Source organism: Pongo pygmaeus, chromosome 7, assembly GCF_028885625.2.
Source record: "Pongo pygmaeus isolate AG05252 chromosome 7, NHGRI_mPonPyg2-v2.0_pri, whole genome shotgun sequence".
NCBI classification, from domain to species: Eukaryota; Metazoa; Chordata; class Mammalia; order Primates; family Hominidae; genus Pongo; species Pongo pygmaeus.
In genome coordinates this window covers 1,695,127-1,716,939 of record NC_072380.2, presented here as the reverse complement: position 1 = coordinate 1,716,939, position 21,813 = coordinate 1,695,127, and the positions used below count along the sequence as shown (strand labels likewise).

The window sequence follows — 21,813 nt, the reverse complement described above, 5'->3', positions numbered from 1 at the left end:
AGTCGCCGTCCCATCCCTGGGCCCCGTCCCGTCCCCTTACCTGGCAGCATGTTGTGAACAGGGGTGGCGATGTTGATGTCCTGCAGGTGCTTGAGAGTTTCTGTGTGAAAAAGTCGGAGAGTGGACCCCGAGGTGAAGGCAATCCAGATCCCGACGCCGGACACGGCCATGTGGGAGATCACCATGCCTTCCTCCTGGTGGGCCTCCAGCTGACCCTGTGAAATCGAGAGGTCAAGTCCGCTAGCCCTGTGGAGTAAGTCTGAGTGGGGCCTGTTGGGTCCACATGGCGTCCGGCTGGAGCGCCATTCAGTGGCTGCAACACAGTAGCAGGCTTTGCTCCAAATCACAGGCCTCTCCAGCAACCGAACACCAGCAACCCAACTGCCTGCCATTTTCCAATCATCCTGGCTCCTTCGTGAGCCCAGAAAATGGCCATTCCAAAGACACAGGCATGGTGCACCTACCGAGGGGCCACTGAGCTTGTGTCCTAAAGGAGACATGGGCAGGCCGGCAAGGGGAGGCACAGGATCCATCCCCCCAGGCCCATCAGAACCTGCTGGAACCTTCCCCGAGGTCTCCAGGCTGTGGCATGGGGCCCCACCGCCTGCCTGCAGCCCGACCCTGGTTCTGAGTCTGTGCCTCCTCTTAGCTCTGCTGTCCTGGAAAGGCACCTTCTGCTTCTCTATGCAACCTGGTCCTTCTGGAGCTTCCAGGCTCAGCTGCAGCCCCGCAGCTCCAAAAGTGCATCCCAGTGGCCTGCTCTGAGGGGTCCCACTGGTGCCTGGGCCTGGGCCCTCGTCACCTCACAGCCAGCAGGGGCTGCTCACACAGCGACCCCCCCACACGGCCTCAGGGGCTGCCTGGCATTCAGGCTTTCTGGGATCAGTGCCAGGAGGACTGCCCCCGCCTTGCCCATCAGGGACTGGAGGGGGCGGCAGGGGGTGAGGGCTGGGATTAAGCTTAGAGACACTGTGTGCCCCAGGAACCAGCAGCCTCACAGCTCTTGAAATTAAAGAAACTCATGATCCTGCACAATTATCTAAAGTAGTGATGAAACTCATAAAAACCCACAGGAAATAACCAGACTGACATCTCGGCCCTATGAGTTGTCCCACAATCTGAGAATAAGGGAAAAGACCACAGCCCCCATGGTGGAGACTGCTGACTCCACACACATGCCCCGTGGCACCAAACCCCACCCTGCGGCACTACGCCGCGCCCAGAGCCCAATGAGCCCAGCGGGCAGGAACTCAGGGATGCGACTTCAGTGGATGGGAGATCCCTTCTCCCATGGTATCGCCTCTTATTTCAGTTGAGATTCCATCAGGAACGGGGGGCAGAGGAGGACCCCAGCCTACACAGGGGCGCTGCAGGGCCTGAGAGCGATGCCATCTGAGGAGGGGACTGTGTCCTCAGGCTGGGCACGCAGGGGCTGGGGTCCCAAGGGAGGTGACACGGTGTGGGAGGCTGGGGTCCCCAGGGAGGCAGCATGGTGTGGGAAGCTGGGATCCCGAGGGAGGCGACATGGTGTGGGAAGCTGGGGTCCCCAGGGAGGTGACACAGTGAGGGAGGCTGGCCCACACGGCCCCAAGTCCCATCACTGTGGGTCTTGAGCGGGCTCCACATCTGACTGTCCACCCCCCTGGAGCAAACTGGAACCCCCAAGGTCCCCTGATGTGAAGTGAGAGCCCCGCCTCTAAAATGCCCATTCTAGAGTCAGCTGTGTAAATGCCTCTCGCCATATGCCCATAGTTTCCTCATAAAATGCCCATTCTAGAGTCAGCCGTATAAATGCCTCTTGCCATATGCCCAGAGTTTCCTCATAAAATGCCCATTCTAGAGTCAGCCGTGTAAATGCTTTTCGCCATATGCCCGTAGTTTCCACATAAAATGCCCATTCTAGTCAGCCGTGTAAATGCCTCTCGCCATATGCCCGTAGTTTCCTCATAAAATGCCCATTCTAGAGTCAGCTGTGTAAATGCCTCTCGCCACATGCCCGTAGTTTCCTCATAAAATGCCCATTCTAGAGTCAGCTGTGTAAATGCCTCTCGCCATATGCCTGTAGTTTCCTCATAGAAAATTTCTTCAATAATCACAAGTTGAATTTAAATATTTGTCAATGAGAAGGAACTGGTGCTCACAATTGCAAAGGAGTCTGCATCACTGACTTGTGACTTGGTTCCTATGCAGATAATCCAGCTCTTACTCCCCAGCGGAACACGAATCTCATACACAAAGATCCCAAGTGTTTTTATGAACTGAAGCTTCACAGGATCTTCACACTCTAAACTATCTGGGCTGTGCGGCGTGGGAGACAGAGCATCTGCCTGGGAGTTGGGAAGTCTGGGTTCGGATTCCAGATGGTTCTAGCGCGGGTCTGTTTTTGATCCCTCCTCCCTCTGAGTTGGCCTCCTGCGTCACAGAGGAGAAGGCGTGCAGGCCCACACTTCCCCGACACTCCACCTCCAACCTGCAGAGCTCCCTGAATCTGGCCTCCTCCCGGCACTGGCTCCTTCCTCCCCTGCTCCTCGCCCTCCTCCTGGAATGGGGCCCTGTCTCTCCTGGCTTCTGTCATTGAGCCCCAAAGCATGCACAAGTCTCACTCAAAAAGAAAAAGAGGGAAAAAGGAAAGGAAGAAAAGCCTGTGCCCCTTCCCGGCTGGGCTGTGGGGTTCCCCTCCTCCTGCCTGTGCTAGGCAGGCCGCTCCCAGCAGCCATCTTTGGGGCCAGCTCCTGCACCTGCTTCAGGCTAACTTCTGCTGACTTCTCAGCTACTTCCAAAACTGCCACCTCCTTTTGAAAACACTGAACTATAATTCACATATCATGAAGTTCACCCTTCTATAGGGCGCAATTCTGTGCTTTTTAGTATATTCGGGAAGTTGCCAACCTTAACCGCTCTTGAATTCCAGAACATTTTATCACCATTATGCCCCCTTCCCCAGCTCCTGACAATCACTCATCCACATTCTGTCTCTGGATTTGCCTGTTCTGACATTTCATATAAACAAAATCCTACAATGTTCGGCCTTTTGTGTCTGGCTTTTCACTGAATTTGGCGTTTTCCAGGTTCATCCATGTGGTGGCGTGAGTTGGGGCTTCGCTCCTTTCTATGGCTGAAACCAATCCTCGTGTATGAAGGAACCACATTCTGTCCATTCACCAGTTCCTGGGCGTCTGGGCTGCATCCGCTTTTTGACTATAAATAACACTGCTATGATAATTCGTGTCTGCATGAATATCAGGTTCTTCTGAATCTACACCTACGACTGGAAATGCTGGGTCACCTGGTCATGCCACGAGTTACTTTCTGAAGAAATCACAAACTGTCTTCTCAGAAATTGTACCATTCTGCATTCCCACCAGCAAGAGTCTCCCAGCGTCCTCACGTGCTCTCCAGTGCATGCTGGCTCCACTAACAACACTATTCTTGCCATCCTAGTGTGTGACACAGCGTCTCATTGTGGTTTCGCTCCATGATTCCCTAACAAGCAACAATGCTGACCATCTTCTCGTGTGCCTATGGGTCGACTGTACATCTTCTTTGGAGAAATATCCATTCAGTTCCCTTGCCTTTAATAGCGTTAGTTTTCTTTTTATTAAGATCTAAGAGTGTGTTAGATACTCTGCATACTAGATCCTTCTCACATGAGCTATACGTATTTTCTCCCACTCTGTGGGTTGTCTTTTCACCCCGTTGATAGTGTCCTTTGAAGCAAAAAGGTTTTAACTTTAATAAAGCCCAGTGTGTCTTATTTTTCCACATCGGTTGCTTGTGCTTGAGGTGTCAGATCTAAGAAACCACTGTCTAGTCCAAAATCATGAGGATTTACCCCTATAATTTAAGGTTTTTATAGTTTTAGCTTTTACATTTATGTTTTAATTCATTTGAGATAATTTTGTATGTGGTGTGAGGCAGGGGTCCAACTTCATTCTTCTGCACATGGATACCCAGTTGTGCCAGCAGCACCTGTTGAAGAGGCCATTCAATATTCAAATGGAATAGTTTTGGCACCGTGTTGAAAATTATGTGACCACAGACACATGTGGTTTCTGGTCTATGTCACTGATGTATGTGTCTGTCCCGTGCCAGCACCATGCTGTCTTGCTTATTGTGGCTGTGTGGTAAAATCTGAAATTAGGAAGTGTGGGCCTCCAATTTTGTTCTTTTTCTAGATTATTTTGGCTATTCTGGATCCCCTGCATTTCCAGATGAATCTCAGGATGTGCTTGTCAAGTTTCGTTTTAAAAAAAAAAAGCAGTGGAAATTTTGATAAGGATTGTGTTGAATCTGCAGATCCATTTGGGGACTGTTTTCTTCTTAACAGTAGTACATCTTCCAATCTATGAACATAGGATGCCTTCCCATTTATTTAGGTATTCTTTAATTTCTTTGAATGATGTCTTGTAGTTTTTAGTGTATAAATCTTGCACTTTTTGATTAAAAATTTCTCTAAGTATTTTTCTTTTTGACAGCATTATAAATGAAGTTTTCTTTATCTCATTTTCAGGTTGTTTGCTGCTAGTGTATAGAAATTTAATTGATTTTTGTATACCGATCTTGTGCCCTGTAACCTTGCTCAACCTGTTTATTAGTCTAGTAGTTTTGCTTTGGATTCCTCAGAATTTTCTACATACAAGAGGATATCATATGCAAATGCAACTTTACTTCTTCCTTTCATCTGAGTCCTCCACTCTTTTTCCCTTGTCTAATTGCTCTGGCAGATCCTCCATTACTACTGTGAATAAAAATGGTAGAAGGCATCTTTGTCTTGTTCTTGATCTTCAGGGGAAAACTTTTTTTCTTTAACCATAAAGTATGATGTTAGCTGTGAGTTTTTTATAGATGCCCTTTGGCAGGTTGAGGAAAAGTCACCTTCTAGTCTTAGTTTGATTGTTTTTATCATAAAAGGCTGATAAATTATGTCAAGTACTTTTTGTGCATCAATTGAGATGATCATGTGGGTTTTTCCCCATTATTCTGCTAATGTGATGCATTCCACTGATTGATTTTCACGTCCTGAACCATCTTTGCATTTCAGGAATCCATCTCATTTTTCCAGGGTACACAATCCTTTCAGTACGCTGTTGATTTCACTTTGCAAGTCTTCCGTTGAGGATTTTTGCATCCATGCTCACAGTGGATACTGGTCTGTGGTTTTCTTGTTGTGTCTTTGGTATCGGGGTCATGCTGACTGCAGAATGAGTATAAAGTGTTGTTCCCTCCTCGTCAATATTTTTGGAGAGTTTGGGAAAGAGTGCTGTTAATTCTTTTTTAAAGATGTTAGGTTAGAATTCACCAATGAAGCCATCTGGTCCTGGGCTTTTTGTTGTTGTTCAGAAGTTTGTGATTACTGATTCAATTTCCTTACTAGTTTTAGGTCTATTCAAGTGTTCTATTTCTATTTCTTCATAATTCAGCTTTGGTAGTTTGTGCCACTCTAGAGTCTGCCCATCTCATCTAGATTATCTAATTTGTTGGCCACCTGCTGCCTGTTTCATGCACAAGTCTCCATCATAGCTGGTTTCTTTAGACAGTTCAGAACAAAGCAGAAATTACTCCCTGGAAAACTGTTTGGGGCAGAGGAAGGCAACTTCCATAGAGAAGATTTTAAAAAGCAGAACAAACAACCGTGGCATATGACGGAACTCTGGTGTGACTAGAGAATAGAGGAGCAAAGCTTCTTTCATTCCTCGGGCTTTTGATTCTTTCACAATCACAATCCAAACTTCTGGAAAGATGATTTAAAAAAACCAAACCCATGGAGTTTTTAACCCAGCACAACCTCCTTGGTTCTAGTATCCAAGCGTCTGGCACCCCGTTACATTGCTGGCAAAATACTCTTCTGAAAACAAATTTTGACATCTGTTCCACACTAAAAACCCTTCAATGGCTCAGCACCGTCTGCAGCAAAAGTGCTGTTTAAAAGAAAACTACACAGAACTGTGCTCCAAGAAGTCAAGTCAAAGGTGGCTACCTTCAGTGGCATGGGGATGCCTGCACTGCCCATGCTTCCCCCCAATCCCCGGGAGCTGAGCCAGGGACAGGACCCAAGCTCCTTGTCCCCTACTGTGCTCACAGACCCACCCTCTGCTTCCAGCAGCCCCTTGGGGACCAGCAGTCTCAAAGCCTGATGCATCTCTCCCTCTCTGAGGTGGCATCCCAGTTTTTCTCCTAGTGAATCCCTCCTCACCCTCGACCAGGCAGCCACATGGGCACCATCCCTAGCAGCTGCCGAGGGCCCTGTGCCTGCAGGGACGCATGCTTGGCTTGATGCTTTGCTGCTGCCGTCGTGAAATTCGTAGTAACTGTGGGATGCAGGGCCCCCGGATTTTGGCTCACTGTGCCAGCCTGAGGCCTGGAAGGAATGTTGCCCCCAAAACTTCCACAGCACCCTCACTCACGCTGGCAGCCCAGCCATCCTGGGACTGAAAGCCGGGCCTGTGTGATCAATGTCTTAACCATCTGTGGTTGGTCTGTTTTTGCACAGTGCTAGGTACTTGGTAAATGTTTGCTATGTTTCTGCTGGAGGACAGATTATATGGATATTACCTTAGCACTGATGTTGGGCATGGCTTCTCCTTTCTCTAAGCCTCGGTTCTCTGAAAATAAGAACACTGGGCCACAGGATCTCTAAGTCTCCGTTTGCCTTGAAATTGTGTGATTCTGAAGGCGTCTGAAAGAAAGCAGGCTATGGATTCCACAGTCTTCGGGGGTCTCTGGGGACCGGGATTCCACAGTGTTCGGGGGTCTCTCAGAACTGGTATTCCACAGTGTTCAGGAGTCTCTGGGGACTGGGATTCCACAGTGGTCGGGGGTTTCTGGGGACTGGTATTCAATAGTGTTCGGGGGTTTCTGGGGACTGGGATTCCACAGTGTTTGGGGGTTTCTGGGGACTGGGATTCCACAGTGTTCAGGGTTTCTGGGGACTGGGATTCCACAGTGTTCGGGGGTTTCTGGGGACTGGAATTCAACAGTGTTCGGGGATCTCTGGCCTCTTCTGCTGACCTGGGCCTGTTGTTTTATTTTCTGTGTTTAGATATAGGGTCTCACTCTGTTGCCCAGGCTGGCCTTGAACTCCTAGCCTCAAGCAGTCCTCCTGCCTCAGCCTCCCAAGTAGCTGGGATTACAGGCGTGAGCCACCATGCCCGCTTAGGCCTGTTTTGTTGCCCTGTGTCTCTTTCTACACAATGACAAGAATTAAATTCCTATGAGAAAAAAAGGCATTGCTGCAGAAAATCACTATGTTGCACTATTTAGGTCATTTTTAATATCTCACCTATTTTATTATTTCATTCTGTTTTTCCCTTCAGTGGAGGATGGGGGCAAGAAACCTTTTTCCTCTATTTCCTTCCATCTGTCTTCAGTCAAGAGCACTGCATATTGTAGAAAATCAAGAGTGAGGAAGAAAAGGTTTGCACTTTAAGCAGCTGTAGTTATTCAACTGAAACTAGCTGTGACTCAAGGCTCTAAGCAAGAAACCTGTCCAGGCAACACCCCCCAGAAATCCAGAATGATTCACCCTTTCCTAAATGTCAGATCCCTTAGCACTGCATCCGTGTTCCTAACACTATGAGATTTAAACAGCAATTGGACAAACCCAGGGTAAAGGGCTATTTGCAGTTGGAGAAAAAGAGATACTTCCCCTCCCCTAAAGCGTCCAGGTGACTGTGACCGGCACCGTGCGGCAGCTCAGCGTCCACGGCATGTCTTCCCATCTGCTCCTGATGGCCCTGACAGGCAGGTGGGTGCCCCCCTGCCACGCTGGGGGTGCTGCACCAAGCACCTGGCTCAGCGTCTCTACTGGTTTGCCCAGTGCTGCTTTGTTATGGCGCCAGAACTGGGACAGGGCCAGCCACCCCCACTGGTATGCTGACTACTCCACTGGCACAGTCACTCCAGGAACACCAAAGCCTCAGAGCCTCAGGTGCCTTTTTCTTCCAAATATGGCTGGCATCTCCCAGCGTGCTCGACCCAAGCCCAGATCACATGCAGCTCCCAGGCCAGCACTGTTCTGACAGCATATGGCCATTCGGGACGGATCCCCCCGCAGCTGCTGCCCTTGCCGTCAGCAAGGCGGACGCACACCCAGGGCTCGAATCTTGTGGGCTCAGGTCCTGCGGGCTGCACCAGCCCCTGGCCACAGTTCCCCTGCACAACGGGAACGACAGGATGAATTTCATGTTTTCAGAGAGCAGATTTTTGCTTCTTTCTAAAAATGTATTTAGTTATTTTGGTACTAAAAATGCAAGGAAAGAGCCCTATATCTGGATCCAAACACATTGCTTCTCTCTGAGTCTTCGAGATTTACAGCATATAAATTACAAGCAGCTTGAGAAAGGGGAATTACCCCCAGCTGTCGGCTCAGACAACTGAGGCCCAGGTAGGTGGCTGATCCACGATCACTGTGCACTATATGGCTGAGCTCCCTGTGTAAATACACAATTACTAGGATGGCTGTACTGATGGTGTACAAGGGCTGTGAAAAAACTCAAGAAGTTGTGACAGCATCCACGATGCTACCCTGCATGGCAGCACTAGCTAATCCCTGGCTCCCTGCGAAACTGAAGGCTTCTCATTCTCAGGGCATGTGAAATAAGAAGTGTCAGATGGATATGAAAAGTAACAGGAACAATACTGCCAAAAATCATCTAACATGTATCCCGACCTCCCTGTCCAGCTATTTTTTGTTCCTGTCTAGCAGGCCGGGTCTCGAAGGATGTTGGGGAGGCTGTGTCAAAAACAGACTCACACACAGGAATGCTATTCATGATCCATGGCAGAGTGTCGGACTCCAGGAGGCTCAGGACCCAGGTCCCATCTGCACCTTGCCCCAGTGTGGACCTTGCATCCCTAACCAAACCCACGTCTCCAGGGGCCAGCCGGAGAGCCCCTTCCTGGCTGAAGATGGCATTAGCCCGCATCCCGCCGTGCTGCCAGCCAAAGGGGTGTCCGTGTGGCAGCTCAGGAGCCACTTTCCCTCTGAGATGACAGAGGATGCAGCCTAGGCACATCCTGAAACCAGTCTCATGAGTGTGTGCAAATGTGATTCATGAAATACCAGCAAAATGTCTTAAAGTTCCTAACCTGGGGAACTGATACATCCCTCCTAATGATGGTCTAGACAAGTATTTTTAGAAGCTCTTAATGATAACATTTCTTTCTGGATTTGTGTAGATATAGTCATTAGAATGTCTTCAGAGGCTTCAAAGAGATGAAATTAGACCCCTGGCCCCAACTGAAGACATTCTTTCCTATGACCTTTTGTGTGAGGGTCAAAGGAATTTTTCTTTTGAGACAGGGTCTTACTCTGTTGCCCAGGCTGGAGTATAGCAGTGCAATCTTGGCTCACTGCAGCCTCAACTTCCTGGGCTCAAGTGATCCTCCCACTTCAGCCTCCCAAATATCCTACAGGCATGCACTACCGTGCCCAGCTAATTTTTATACTTTTTGTAGAGATGGGGTTTTGCCATGTTGCCCAGCCTGGTCTTGAACTCTTGAGCTCAAGCGATCCACCCATCTTGGTCTCCAAAAGTGCTGGAATTACAGGTGTGAGCCGCTGTGCCCGGCCCAAAGGAATTTTTAATGATGAGTTGGTCCATTTTATTGGCTGAAAATACACCTGTGTTATCCCAGTTTGTTTAGGGACAGTAGGGTCAAGAGATGGCCATGAACAGACAGTAAAAAACAAGACAGCGCAACCTCATAATAAACACCACATATGACACAGCTGAAAAATGTAGGTGTGAGGGGAAGTATGTAGCCTTTTCCTCAACACTTCAGGAATGTCTGTCCAACTGCAAACACACACGCTGGCACGTCACACAGCCACTGACAACAGCAGACACGGGTGGGCTCATCAGGCTCCACAGCCTCCCTGGGAGTGGGCTCGGACAGTGTTCCACAGCCTGCTTGCCTGCACGTGCCCCCATGGGCGTGCATTTAGGAACACCCACAAGGAGAGGGTGGGCTTCCCCCCACTGCCTGAGCTCACCTGCTCCATGGGGCATAGATGCCCTCATTTCCCCAGCTCCTCCCATGCACATGCATTTAGGACACTCCCAAATGTTTGTGATACCAACAAGGTTGCAACCGACACCCTTAGATGTGTGTGCACAAGCTCCTCCGTAGAGAGGATTTCTCTAGGGCGGGGAGTTGCCGGGAAGACGTTATGAGCCGCAGTGCTAACTGGTAATAGGTGAGTGCCCTCCGGAGGGACTGCCCTAAGACCCCGCAGTCCCAAGAGCCCTGTGTCCCCACGTTCCAACCAGGTCATACTTAGCATTTACCTTCTGTCAATCTGAAGAAATGGCACCCTGAAGACCAGTGGTTGCCAGGACTTGGGGAAGGAGGGCTAAACAGAGAGCAGAGGATTTCCAGCGCAGTGAACCCACTCTGTGCGATGCTGTAGTGGTGGACAATGCTGCGATACATTTGCCCAAACCCACAGAAGCACAGCAGCAAGAGTAAGCCCCCAGTGGACCCTGAGTGATGAGGGACTGTGGACCCTGGGCAATGATGACAGGCCCATGCAGGCTCACTGACTGTAACAAATGCACCACTCCAGGACGGGGCTGATGGGGGGTTGGGGGTGCTGTGCGTGTGTGGGAGGAGGGGTACATGGAAAATTCCGCACTTTTCATTCAATTTTGCAGTGAACCTAAAACTGCTCTAAAAATAAAGTTTATTAATAAAACAGTACCTTGTTTTAACAGGCAATGTTAGTTGCTAATGAGGCTAAGTTATATGTGTATGAGTTTATTGTTTCTTTCTTTTTCTGTGAGCTGCCTGTTCATGTCCTTTGAACATCTTCTATTGGGTTGGTTACCTTTTTCTTAGTTTAATAAGAAATATTTATATTTTAAGAACATTAATTCTTAGTCATATATACAGGAATTTTTTCCCAATTTTTCCTCCATAAATATTTGATACACGTATTTCAATGTGAAAAAAGTTATTAAACTGTACCATTTTATTTATTATGGTAACTTCTGGGTTTGTGGCATGCTTGGAGAGGTTTTCTCCATTGCAAAGTAATAAAACTATTCTACTGCTTTTTATCTTAGAGGTTTATAGTTTCATTTTCATGTTGAAATTCCCGTCCATCTGGAGTGTTTAGAAGAGGAGAGGGCTGGGGTTTCAGAGCCAGCTCTGTGTTTTCCAAACAGCTGCCCACTTGTCTCCTGATTCTTTGGTGAATGGTCCATTTAGCCTACTGAAATGAAATGTCACCTCAATCAAATGCAAATTTTCCCTAAGTCCTGGAGGACTTTACAGGTTCATACTGAACACATTTCTTAAAGCAATGTTTCTTTTACTTAGCAGATAACCAGTGAACACAGCTAAATGGTTAAAAAATGGTTAGTTGAATTTTCTTGCTAATCTTGTCTTTCTAAGCAAAATCTAGAAGGAATTTTCTTTCCTTTTTTTTTTTTTTTGAGACGGGGTCTTATTCTGTTGCCCAGGCTGGAGTGCAGTGGCGAGATCTTGGCTCAATGAAGCCTGGACCTCCTGGGCTCAAGTGATGCTCCTGCCTCAGCCTCCTGAGTACTTGGAACTACCGGTGTGCACCACCACATCCACTACAGGTGTGCACTGCCCTACTCAGCTAATTTTTTTGTAGGGACAGGATCTCACTTTGTTGCCCAGGCTGGTCTGGAACTCCTGAGCTCAAACAATCCTCCAACCTTGGCCTCCCAGAGTGTTGGCATTACAGGCGTGAGCCACTGTGCCCGGCTAGAAGGAATTTTAGCACACGGCCACAGGCAAGAAGCCTTGACTTCAGCACCAGAAGTCAGCTGAGCTGTTTCTGAAATGCATCTTTTCCACACTGTGTAGCCACCTAAGTGACTTACCTCTACAGCATGAGTCTCCACACTGATGATGAAGACTTGACCTCCAGAAGCCGCCCACAACGTGTCTTCCATCATGAGTAGACTTCTAACGGGTAGGACGCCTAATTTTATCACTTTTTGAGGTTCTGAATCCCAGGATCCATCTTAAAAGAAAATATTTCATTTCATTCAAGTTCAGTTCTCTGTGCACAGGAAAATAGGGTCACACATCATTTTAAATAACTGACAACCGAAAGATCACCTGTCGTGTTAATGCTTGTGCCTGATCCTGCGTGTGTCTGGGGATCCACAAGCTGACACCCACCCCAATCGGGCCACGGTGCACAGCCAGGAAGCACAGACAGCTGCGGGACACGCGGCCCTCAGGACCCCCCCGCCCCCCTGCCTATCCCCTCCGTGTGTGTCCCAGACAAACCACTCATTCACCCTGAATCTCAGCTTCCTTCAGGGTAAGATCGAGACCATCCTACCACTAGCCGCAAAGGTTGTTTCAAAAGTTAAAAATGAAATAATGCATGTACAAAGCTCAGCACAGTACCCAGCACACAGATGTTCAATCAATACTACCATTTACAATAATAGTACATAAGATGATTCAGTTATCATTAAAAGGAACTGCATCCAAAATAACCGGGCAGATGTTACACTTCGCCATTAGCTGCTTCCGTTCTAACATGTGCCTCGCTCTATACACTGCGTCACGAAGAGAGGCTATATCTTCACAGAATAAGAAATCAAAACTGAGGCAAAAGGAATTCCTTACTTTTGATGAATTTGTTCCCTTTCTTGAAGCCTAGAGAGTCGTGAAATATTCTCGTTTGAAAATATTTCCAAAGATCTACTGACAAGGTCTTTCACACTTTATATCAAGTATGAGTTGCTAGCTTGAATACCAACGAAAATCATTTGAGGCAAGATTTACCACAAACTTCTAAAGTGACTAATGTAATTATCCTATAAATAATTAAAATGAATTTTTCAGTTCTCAATCTAACCATTAATTAAGACATCGACCTTAAAAGTGTAACTAAATTATTAATCCATCAATGCCGTCGACTTCCTAATCAAATAAACACGCTTCACTCAGTCAGGAGAAAACGGCCTCAGTTCTTATCTCTTTGTTCTGGATTTCAAGCACTGAACCTTTGAATACAAAACAAGTGTCTGAAGCGGAGGTGTGCAGTCACTAAAAGGCAACTATGCAAGCTTTGGCTTTTGTGGCATACTTTTAGTTATAATTCAACATTAATGGAAATGCTTTTATGTTGCAATTAGGCTAAAAGTGTTGCAGGGTAATTATTAGCCCCAGTGAACATGGGCTTGCTTTTCATTTGTAATATCTGCACAGGGCCCAGTGTATCATTATGTGACTAAATATGCACATGCACCCATGCACAACACACATGCACGCACACAGAAGTGCACATGCCATATACACACACGTGCGCACATGTCACACACACACGCAGGCATGCACGTCACACATACACGCAGGCATGCACATGTGCACACATGGACACACACGTGTGCACATGTGCACTCGAGGCACACACACCTGCCTACACACACACATGCCCTCACAATCACGTGTGCATACACACATGTGCACACATGCATACATACCTGCTCACACAGTGCACATCCCCTCACACTCCTGTGCATACATACATGTGCATGGGCCTTCCCATCTGGTACTCATAGCCCTTTAAAGCACTGCACACTGCAACCTTCAGAAATATGTGGGCTCAGGGCAGAGCTACAATTTTCTCTGACATTCACACACTCTGAGGGGCATGGAGTGGCACAAGAACGCAGGGTTTTGAATCCTAGGTCAGAGCTCTCTCTATCCACTGCCCACTGTGCTTGGATCCTGGCTGTCAGGTGTGGCTTAGCGGTGTCCTACGAATAGCACCATTCCTTTGAAACAAGAACTCAAAGATCAATGACAGGATGGCCTACTTGAGACGTTTCGCTTGGTTAAGGTTTAACTTCCAACAACTGAACTTTGTTCTCTGAGCACCTGGGTGGGTCATTCTGCAGTGTGGGCTTGTCTTTCTTGGGATGACTTCTCCCTGTGTATGTGCCCCCAGGCCAGAGCCCTCAGCAGGCTGCCCACATCGCAGCCGGACCCAGGCACACGTTAATGATGTTTTGAACTAACACTCAATATTCTGGAAATTGCCCACAGAATTTCAGATTTTTAAATCCCTTGAAAGGTCAGAGCCCTGGCAACAGTGAGGGGTTGGGAAGCAGCCTCCCTCTCCCTCTGCCCGGGCCGAGGCCTCCAGCCAGCCACGTCGCCCACCACCAAGAACGAAGTGGCAGGCGATGCACTTCTGCGCAGGCCGCCGCGCACGCTCCCACACGGTACGCCGGCCAGCTCTCCGTGAGGAAGATGCGAAGAGACGCGTTCAGCAGATCTCAGTTACAGATCATGCAACGCGTCTGACGAGGCGAAAACACAGCCCAGCACAGGGCTCCACAGTGGACAGGACAGCGATGCAGCCAAGTAAGAGGCTGGAGAGATGCTCGCTAGTAAACCCGGGGAAAAAAGGGGGACATAAGCATAAAATACATTTTATGTAATAGAAATTAGAAAAACAGAAAAAAAAATCCAGATGATATGAAAAAGTCCTATCAACACACATTCCTCCACGAAGCTTCATGAAAGAGTTGAGCGCAGAGTGGTAGGCACACAGGCAGCAGCAGGAAGGCGGCTCTTAGCGCACATGCGGAGGGGCCTCCGCCTACCGTGGAGCAGAGACAGGACGGGAAAGCCGGCCAAGGAGGCTGGCAGAGGTTATGACAACAGATGAATGACAAAGCAGGACTGGAATGGGAGAGCCCAGCCCCGAAGACACACAACCGTCCATGGAGAACTGAAATCATGAGGCCAAGAGGGGATGCAGACCGGAAGCCAGGCCGGGGCACCCACCGGCTAAGAGGGAGGCAACCAGGGGCCCGCCAAGGAGCCAGGGATCGGCCAGGGATCAGCAGAGTCAGAGTCCAGATGGCTGAGGGACGAGACAGGAGCGGCTCCTGTGCTTACTCCACCTACCGTAGTGAGAAAGAAGACCGGGCCTTCTTGGCGCAGGTGCGCACACGGGCCAGGCCGGAACCACACAGAAGGAGGGGCCGTCTCCGTGGAGCAGGTCTAGAGAGCCTCCCCAAGGAGGAGGTGTCAAAGTCCGAGGGCAAATAACACCCCAGGCTCTGGGAGGGGCTGGCGCAGATTTCTAAGGAGGGAGGAACTCCAATAGCAGCAAGGGGCCAAATGCTCAGAGCAGAGAGAACGGGGGTGGTTGGAGGGCAGAATGCCTTGTGAGCAAGGAACAAGGACTGGAGGACTGGAATTCTATTCTAAGTACACTGGGGACTCACCAGACAATTTTCAGCGGGGGAGGTGGGGGGGGGGGGGTAAAAACCTTATTTACAGTTTAAAAAGCTCAATAACAAATATTTGGAGAATGAATCAGTAAAAGCGCAAGAATGAAGGCGAGGCTACGCTGCCATCCAGGCGGGAGCTGGGCGGTTTGGACCAGGGTGGTGATGATGCGGGAGTGAGCTGGGACATGGTCTCGGAGCACAAGAACAAGTGGTGGATGGCCTGGGGAAGATGACAGGAGCCGCCCAGGGGTCGCTCCCGGGGGGAGGGTGGCGCAGGGCCGCTTTCGGTGAGGGAATCCCTGCGTGTTCCACTCCAGGATTGCAGCACCAAGACTGGCTGGGATCCAGCTGGGGCTCGGCACCCCTGCACTCAAGGCTGAGTGAGGGGCCAGGAGAGCAGCCTCAGCCAGCACCAAGGAAGCTGGAAGGAAAGCCCCGTACCCAGAGCTCCCACAAGCAGCGGCGGCCAGATCCACAGGAAGAGCCTGCAAAGCACAGCTGCCACCAACGCGGCAGGGGCTGGAGAGAGAACAGACACACAGCAGCCTGCCCCCGGCGGCTGCGGGGACCAGGCGGGATGGGCCAGGGAGGGCCTCGTCTAAGGCACCCAGCAGAACACAATGGTGTCCTTAGCCCTGTGGCCAAGAGAACAGCAGGGACCGAGAGCACAGCACCGGGGCAAAGAGGGCTGGCCCAGGTCCAGGAGGCCCCGCCGGGCGGGCGGGCAGGCTGCTCAGCTGGTCAGCGCAGGACATGCTGAAGGAGGGCACTGCATGACCTGGTGCCCCTATCCGAGGGGGAGAAACAGGCAGGCCGAGAGAGGTGGGAGGGTGGGAGGAGACGGGGAGACTGACTTCTGAAAGATGTCTGTATATTCAACAAACACCTTTTGGGGAAGAAGCAAGGCACGCAGGCCTTGGGCAAGGGTGACGAATGCAGGGGCGGAGGCACAGGGGCAGGAGGCACGGGAGGCGGGGGGGGGGGGGGGTGGGGGGGGGGGTGGGGGGTGCGGGAGGTGGGAGGCCCGGGAAGGGGAGGGGAGGCTAAACCGGATGCACGGTCCCCCGAGTGAACCCCGAGGACTGGCCAGGAGGCCGTGAGACCCGCCTCACCTGGGGCCCTGGCGTAGCTGGCCACCGCGCCGTTGACCAGGCCAGCGTACAGGCTCTGAGACGTGCAAGCCAGGCTCATGACTGTGGACTTCTCAGGAGTGAAAAAGTGCTGAAGTCTCACTTTCTTGGAGCCTTGACTGCTTTTATAAATGGAAATGCTTTAAGAGAAAAAGACAAGCGAATACATATATTTGCTCGTTGTGAGAAGAACGAGGGTGCCTATTAACATAAACACAAAACATTTCAACTCTTCCCTCTTGCCCTTCCTTCTCCATTCCTAGGGACACTTGCCTGTACTTTTAAAAAATTTGCAACCACCTTGATTTCTTTATTTTTAAAAGGGAAATTCTGGGATATATAAAAAAAATTAGTTCTTCCTGTATATCTTGGAACTTCACATCAGGAAAATCATTTTAACTTTCCTTTAAATGGTGTCAGCAATTCAGTATGATCATGACATAGAATATGGCTGTTTTATTCCAAAATATAAGGGGGGATGTGCTTTTAAAAACCATTAATATAAATGAGACATTTCAGTGGCAAACAGCCAAACTTTCCCCTTTAAAGAAATACCACTTCTCTTTAAGAGTTTCCTGGAATAATTTCCATGGGCCCAATTCACTAGTTATTTCAAAGTGCAATGACTCTAAAAATTTTCCCTGGTATCCCCTAATTCCTGCACGGGTTACTCCTGAGTCAAAGTCAAGGACTCTTTCCAGGACAGGCTCCCCACCACGCCCTCCACGGGCAGAGCAGGCTGATTCTCTATAACTCAGTGAGCATGCCCTACCTTCCCTCCTCCGTCCCTACACAGATCGTGGGGACATCAGAAGCTCTCACAGCCGGGGTCTCGGGGTCCGGGGGTGCCCCAGGCTCTCTGCGCTTCTCCTCAACGGGAATGTATAGCATGCACAGGATGCGAGATTCCACGTTGAAGCACTCGATGACTTTGGGGGTGGAATTTTGAAACGAGATGATGGCAATCTGACCCATTTGATGGGTGCAACTTCCGATCTGAATCAGAGAATTAGGAGGAAAGAAGAAAACGAGCATGTGGGGGCTTCCATAATACGCTGGAACCTGACACTTAATGGCCACGACAAGCTTCAATTTTCATGTGAGAATCAACACACTTAGAAAAATTTTAAAAAATGCTTAATTGCTCACAGAGCCCCTTTTTCTTTTCAACATATTTAATTCAGTCTTCAAAAAATTTTAAAGCAAGAGCGTAACTTTCATTTTTACAAAGTCACATTTCTATACTTTAAAAATCACGTACTCATCGTAATATGAAGGTAAGGGCCCATCCATCCTCAATTTAAAATCCTAAGAAGCAGATTATTATCAATTTTAATAACACTAATATTTAATGACCTTGGCTAAGAAAACAAACCTTTCAAATGTGAAAAACATCAATAAGAATGCATCCCAAGTAGATCATTGGAATACAACATGTGGTATGCTGTGGAATTTCTTTTTTTTTTCTTTTTTCTTTTCTTTTTTTTTTTTTTTTTTGAGATAGTCTCACTCTGCCACCCAGGCTGGAGTGCAATGGCATGATCTTGGCTCACTGCAACCTCTGCCTCCAGGGTTCAAGCGATTCTCCTGCCTCAGCCTCCTGAGAAACTGGGACTACAGGCTCGTGCCACCACATCTGGCTAATTTTTGCATTTTTAGTAGAGATGGGGTTTCACTATGTGAAAGTACAGACAGGGTTTCACTATGTTTGGCCAGGCTGGTCTCAAACTCCTGACCTCATGATCCACCCGCCTAGGCCTCCCAAAGTGCTGGGATTTCAGGCGTGAGCCACCACGCCTGCCGTGGAATTTCTAAAGTAGCATTGCTGCAACAGTGTACATGAACTTCCTGTGTGTCTGAATCTCTACAACGAGAACACATAGCATAGTTTCCCAATTAAACTTAAATTTATTTGTGTGTTTTTTTTTTTTAAGTGAGAAAGGGCCTGATCCCTGTAAACAGAAAGCACTAGCTGGTTTAGGGTGATGTTTTCATTGATTCTTTTTGTTTTTCACCAACTTTGAGAATGTTGTTAAACTCTCCTTATTCTTGTATTTGTTGACGCTCCATACAGACATCCTACTTTCATGCTTTTGTAGGAAGGATGCCAATCTGCCAAGTCCCTGTCCTGCCTACAGGGCCTGGGGGCTATGACCAGGCCAGGGGATGAAGCTTCAGCGATGACAGGTCTGCCTACCTGGACGGAAAACAGTTCTCTTAGAAGTGGGAGCCCCCAAGGGAATTAAGGCTACTCCTCCATTCATAGGTTGGTACAAATGAAATACCAGCTAATTGGGTTGTTCAATTTCTGACACTCAACTAGGAACACTGACCAAGCAGGAGCTGTGGCTGTGAGAAGTGAGAGGCAGTGGCGTGCTGCACAGGATGCCTGGTAGGAAAGGATGAGAGTTTGGAAAAGCACAGTGGAGACCTGGAGGGCGAGTCTGAGGCTGCAGGGAGGGAACACAGGAAACCAGAGAGGGGAAAGCCTGGGACCACACAGCTCCAAGAATGTCCTCTGGTTTGCAGGAACCAGGAGCGTCTACTGCAATTCCAGCCTAATTTCAGTTGCGATATTTCATTTGGAACGAATTAATTTTAACTGCTAAGTTTCCACTGGAAACAGCCAGTCTTGGAACAAGAAAAAAAATCCATGCAATGTTGACACCAAAATGGAAAAACATATTAAAATTGTTCTCTTATTAGTTAGTTGTCTTTGGACTGAACTTTATCTGGTAAATGTTTTAGATGAAAAGGAAAAGAAACAAATATTTGCATTCCTAAGAACTCTAAATCTTTTCCAAAAGTGATCAGCTCCCTTTCAAAGAAGTTTTCATGTTTCTAAGTACGCTCTGGGATACGCCACCGCCAACTCTCTACTGAGCAATTCACATCTCAGTCTCTCATCACACTAACCATGAATGTTGATTCTCTGTGAACTTGCACCAAAACCAAATAAACACAACTTACCCACAGGAAACCATGTGCCGTGGAAAATGAATCTGGCTGGCTTTCATTATTTAGGTAAGGTTCAGGATTATAAGCAGCACATTCAATCTAAAATGGAATAAAATCAAACATTCACATATAAAACAGAGCTAAGAGGCTCCTAGACTACATAACGTCTTAAATGGATGACTTACTTCCAATGCATAACCACAGAAATTACAGGTTCATTACCTATCAAAGATTAAAATAGGGAGGATAAAAGTTTAAAAGTACAACTCTCAGAAGTTAGCTTTTTAGAAGCGAACACCTAAGTAGATTCAACCTTTGGTATCTTACTCTTCAGATCCCATCAGCATGCTGAAATCCAGCATCTCGGGCGCTTCAGATGGGAGGGCTGGCCCTGCAGGCATCAAGTACAGCCTGTGATGGCCTGTGCATCTCCCCTTCCCTGTCCCACCCCAGCCTCTCCCAGAGGAGTCCTGTGTACCGCCTGTAACTCTCAACAGGAGGGGTCAGGGGAGCTGCTGGGAAACCCTGGCCAGAGACCAGGGTGAGAAGAAACATCTTTATTTCTTAAAGAATGAGACATCGTCAGCGTCACTGAAGGCCCTGGCCTGTGATGCCTGAGTCAGCAACACTGGGAACATTAATAAGACGCCACCCTGGAGATGGAGTCCGCCAAGGCAAAGAGCGGGCACGGTGCCTCAAGCAGACAGGAGACCTGGAGTTACGATCCACTGTGGAAACAGACTGCTCGCCAAGCAAAGGCAAAACAGAGCTACAAATGTGAAACACGTGTCCCCTGTTTAACTAACAAGGCCTCAGATGCTGTAGCACTGCTGCAATACCCGAGGGTCCTGGCCCAGGACTGGGCTTCGGAGACAATGGCTGAGTGTTTTTTTAGGTTTCAAACAACAACAGTCTTATTTCCAAATAAATGACCTCCAGAGAAGCAGTCACTGTGGTGAACCTGGGAAGACCATGTTCTGACCACACTCCTTAAGAATTATCTCCCAAGTGGCCCAGTCAGAGCTGCGAGGTGCGCCCCACCCCGGGCAGCAGACCCTGCCTCCCTTCACCTTGAACTCCTGCTGCTTGGCCACCATCACGGGCATGTGTCCGACAAGGAGAGGATGCTTCTCCTTTTTAATGTGATTCCCATCGTCTTCTACACAGAACCAGCCCATGTGGTTCTCCTCTTCTGCAATTATATTCAGAGAGAAATGAGCAAGAATGCAGTTAACTCACATGCAAAGACCTGCAGCTCCACAGGTCACAGCAGGGGAAGTTTCTGGCATTCTGTTTGTATAGGGCCAGACAACGCCATGTTTTACTTGTGGAAAACAGCACAATCTCTTCTTACAGCATAGGCTGTATATTCGTGGCATTATTTTAGGAGGCAGCCTGGTCCCATCTAAGTGGCAGGGACCTCTTCCTGTTTGCACCTCCTGAATACACTGGACCCAAAGCCTGCGAAACTTCACTGTATAAACCACATAGGTCCACTTCCCTTTATCTTTCTCCAGTTTTTCCAAAGCAAAAGAAATGTTTAGATTCAAATACCAGAGATGTACTGAGAAACTTTAAAACATGGTATAATGCTATGGGATAAACAAAAGTACAACGAAATGGAGAAATATTTCACTACCAAAGCAAACTGTCAACCTGAGCATTAAAGAACATGTAGCTGATCTGAAGACGAAAGGGGGCTTATCTGCACGTTCAGCTCATTCTCTTTAGAGTGGCCAGTTCCTTGTTTGCTAAGTTACTCTGAACCTGACCTGACAAACGACCAAATTATTCAGCAAGAGAGAGAGAGGCGTTACCCACGCTCCACATTTCTCTTCTGTATTTTATACTCCATTAACATTTCAGATTATCTACAGCAGAAGGAAAATTTTACACACACATGACATCCCAGTGTGTTCTGGGTAACAGGTCTGTAAGCATGTGTATAAGTACATTACACACACACACAGAGCAAAAAATAATCAAGGCTGAAGAGACATAGGAACTAGGAAATCATAAAGTCACATCCATCTACAGTAAAACCGTAGGGTTGATCTTTGGTGCTGGGAGGATCTTTAGTAACCCCCCAGCCCAGCCCTGTGTTTTGCTTCTCAGTGAGGGGTGAGCAGAAGGGCCAAGAGGAACAATGACCCCCCTGCCATTTGGAGGCCGCCGCCCGCCGCCTGCCTTGAGCACCTGGCTCACGGCCAGGCTCCACGGGCTTCCTCTGTGTTCAGCTGCCTCAACTGATACTTGTGTTCTGGTACCAGAAACACCATCCATTTTAACCCCTCCATTTTAATATGAAACCCCTCCATTTTAATATGCAATCCCTTCATTTTAATATGAACATCTAAAAAATCGCCGGTGCCAGGGTGAATTTTCCTGTTTAGAAACACTCCTTCAGGTCAATGGATAGATCTACTGCTGAGTTTCCTTCTCAACCCTGACCTCACCCTTGTGGGCAGGAATTCATCATCACA

At 48.3% G+C, this 21,813-nt stretch overlaps 1 protein-coding gene and 1 pseudogene across 3 annotated transcripts in view; one reads left to right on the top strand and one right to left on the bottom strand.

Moving 5' to 3' along the window:
- Positions 1–21,813, bottom strand: part of ARHGEF10 (Rho guanine nucleotide exchange factor 10) — a 143,068-nt gene that overhangs the window by 13,811 nt on the left and 107,444 nt on the right. For all 3 annotated transcript variants that reach the window (XM_054497978.2, XM_054497977.2, XM_063668496.1), the window contains 6 exons: positions 20,401–20,522; positions 19,343–19,429; positions 17,145–17,368; positions 16,355–16,512; positions 11,856–11,998; positions 41–215 (listed from right to left, as the gene is read on the bottom strand). In XM_054497978.2, the coding sequence (XP_054353953.1) occupies positions 41–215; positions 11,856–11,998; positions 16,355–16,512; positions 17,145–17,368; positions 19,343–19,429; positions 20,401–20,522 (909 nt within the window). The remainder of the gene's footprint in view (positions 1–40; positions 216–11,855; positions 11,999–16,354; positions 16,513–17,144; positions 17,369–19,342; positions 19,430–20,400; positions 20,523–21,813) is intronic.
- Positions 7,707–8,376, top strand: LOC129042246 (uncharacterized; annotated as a pseudogene).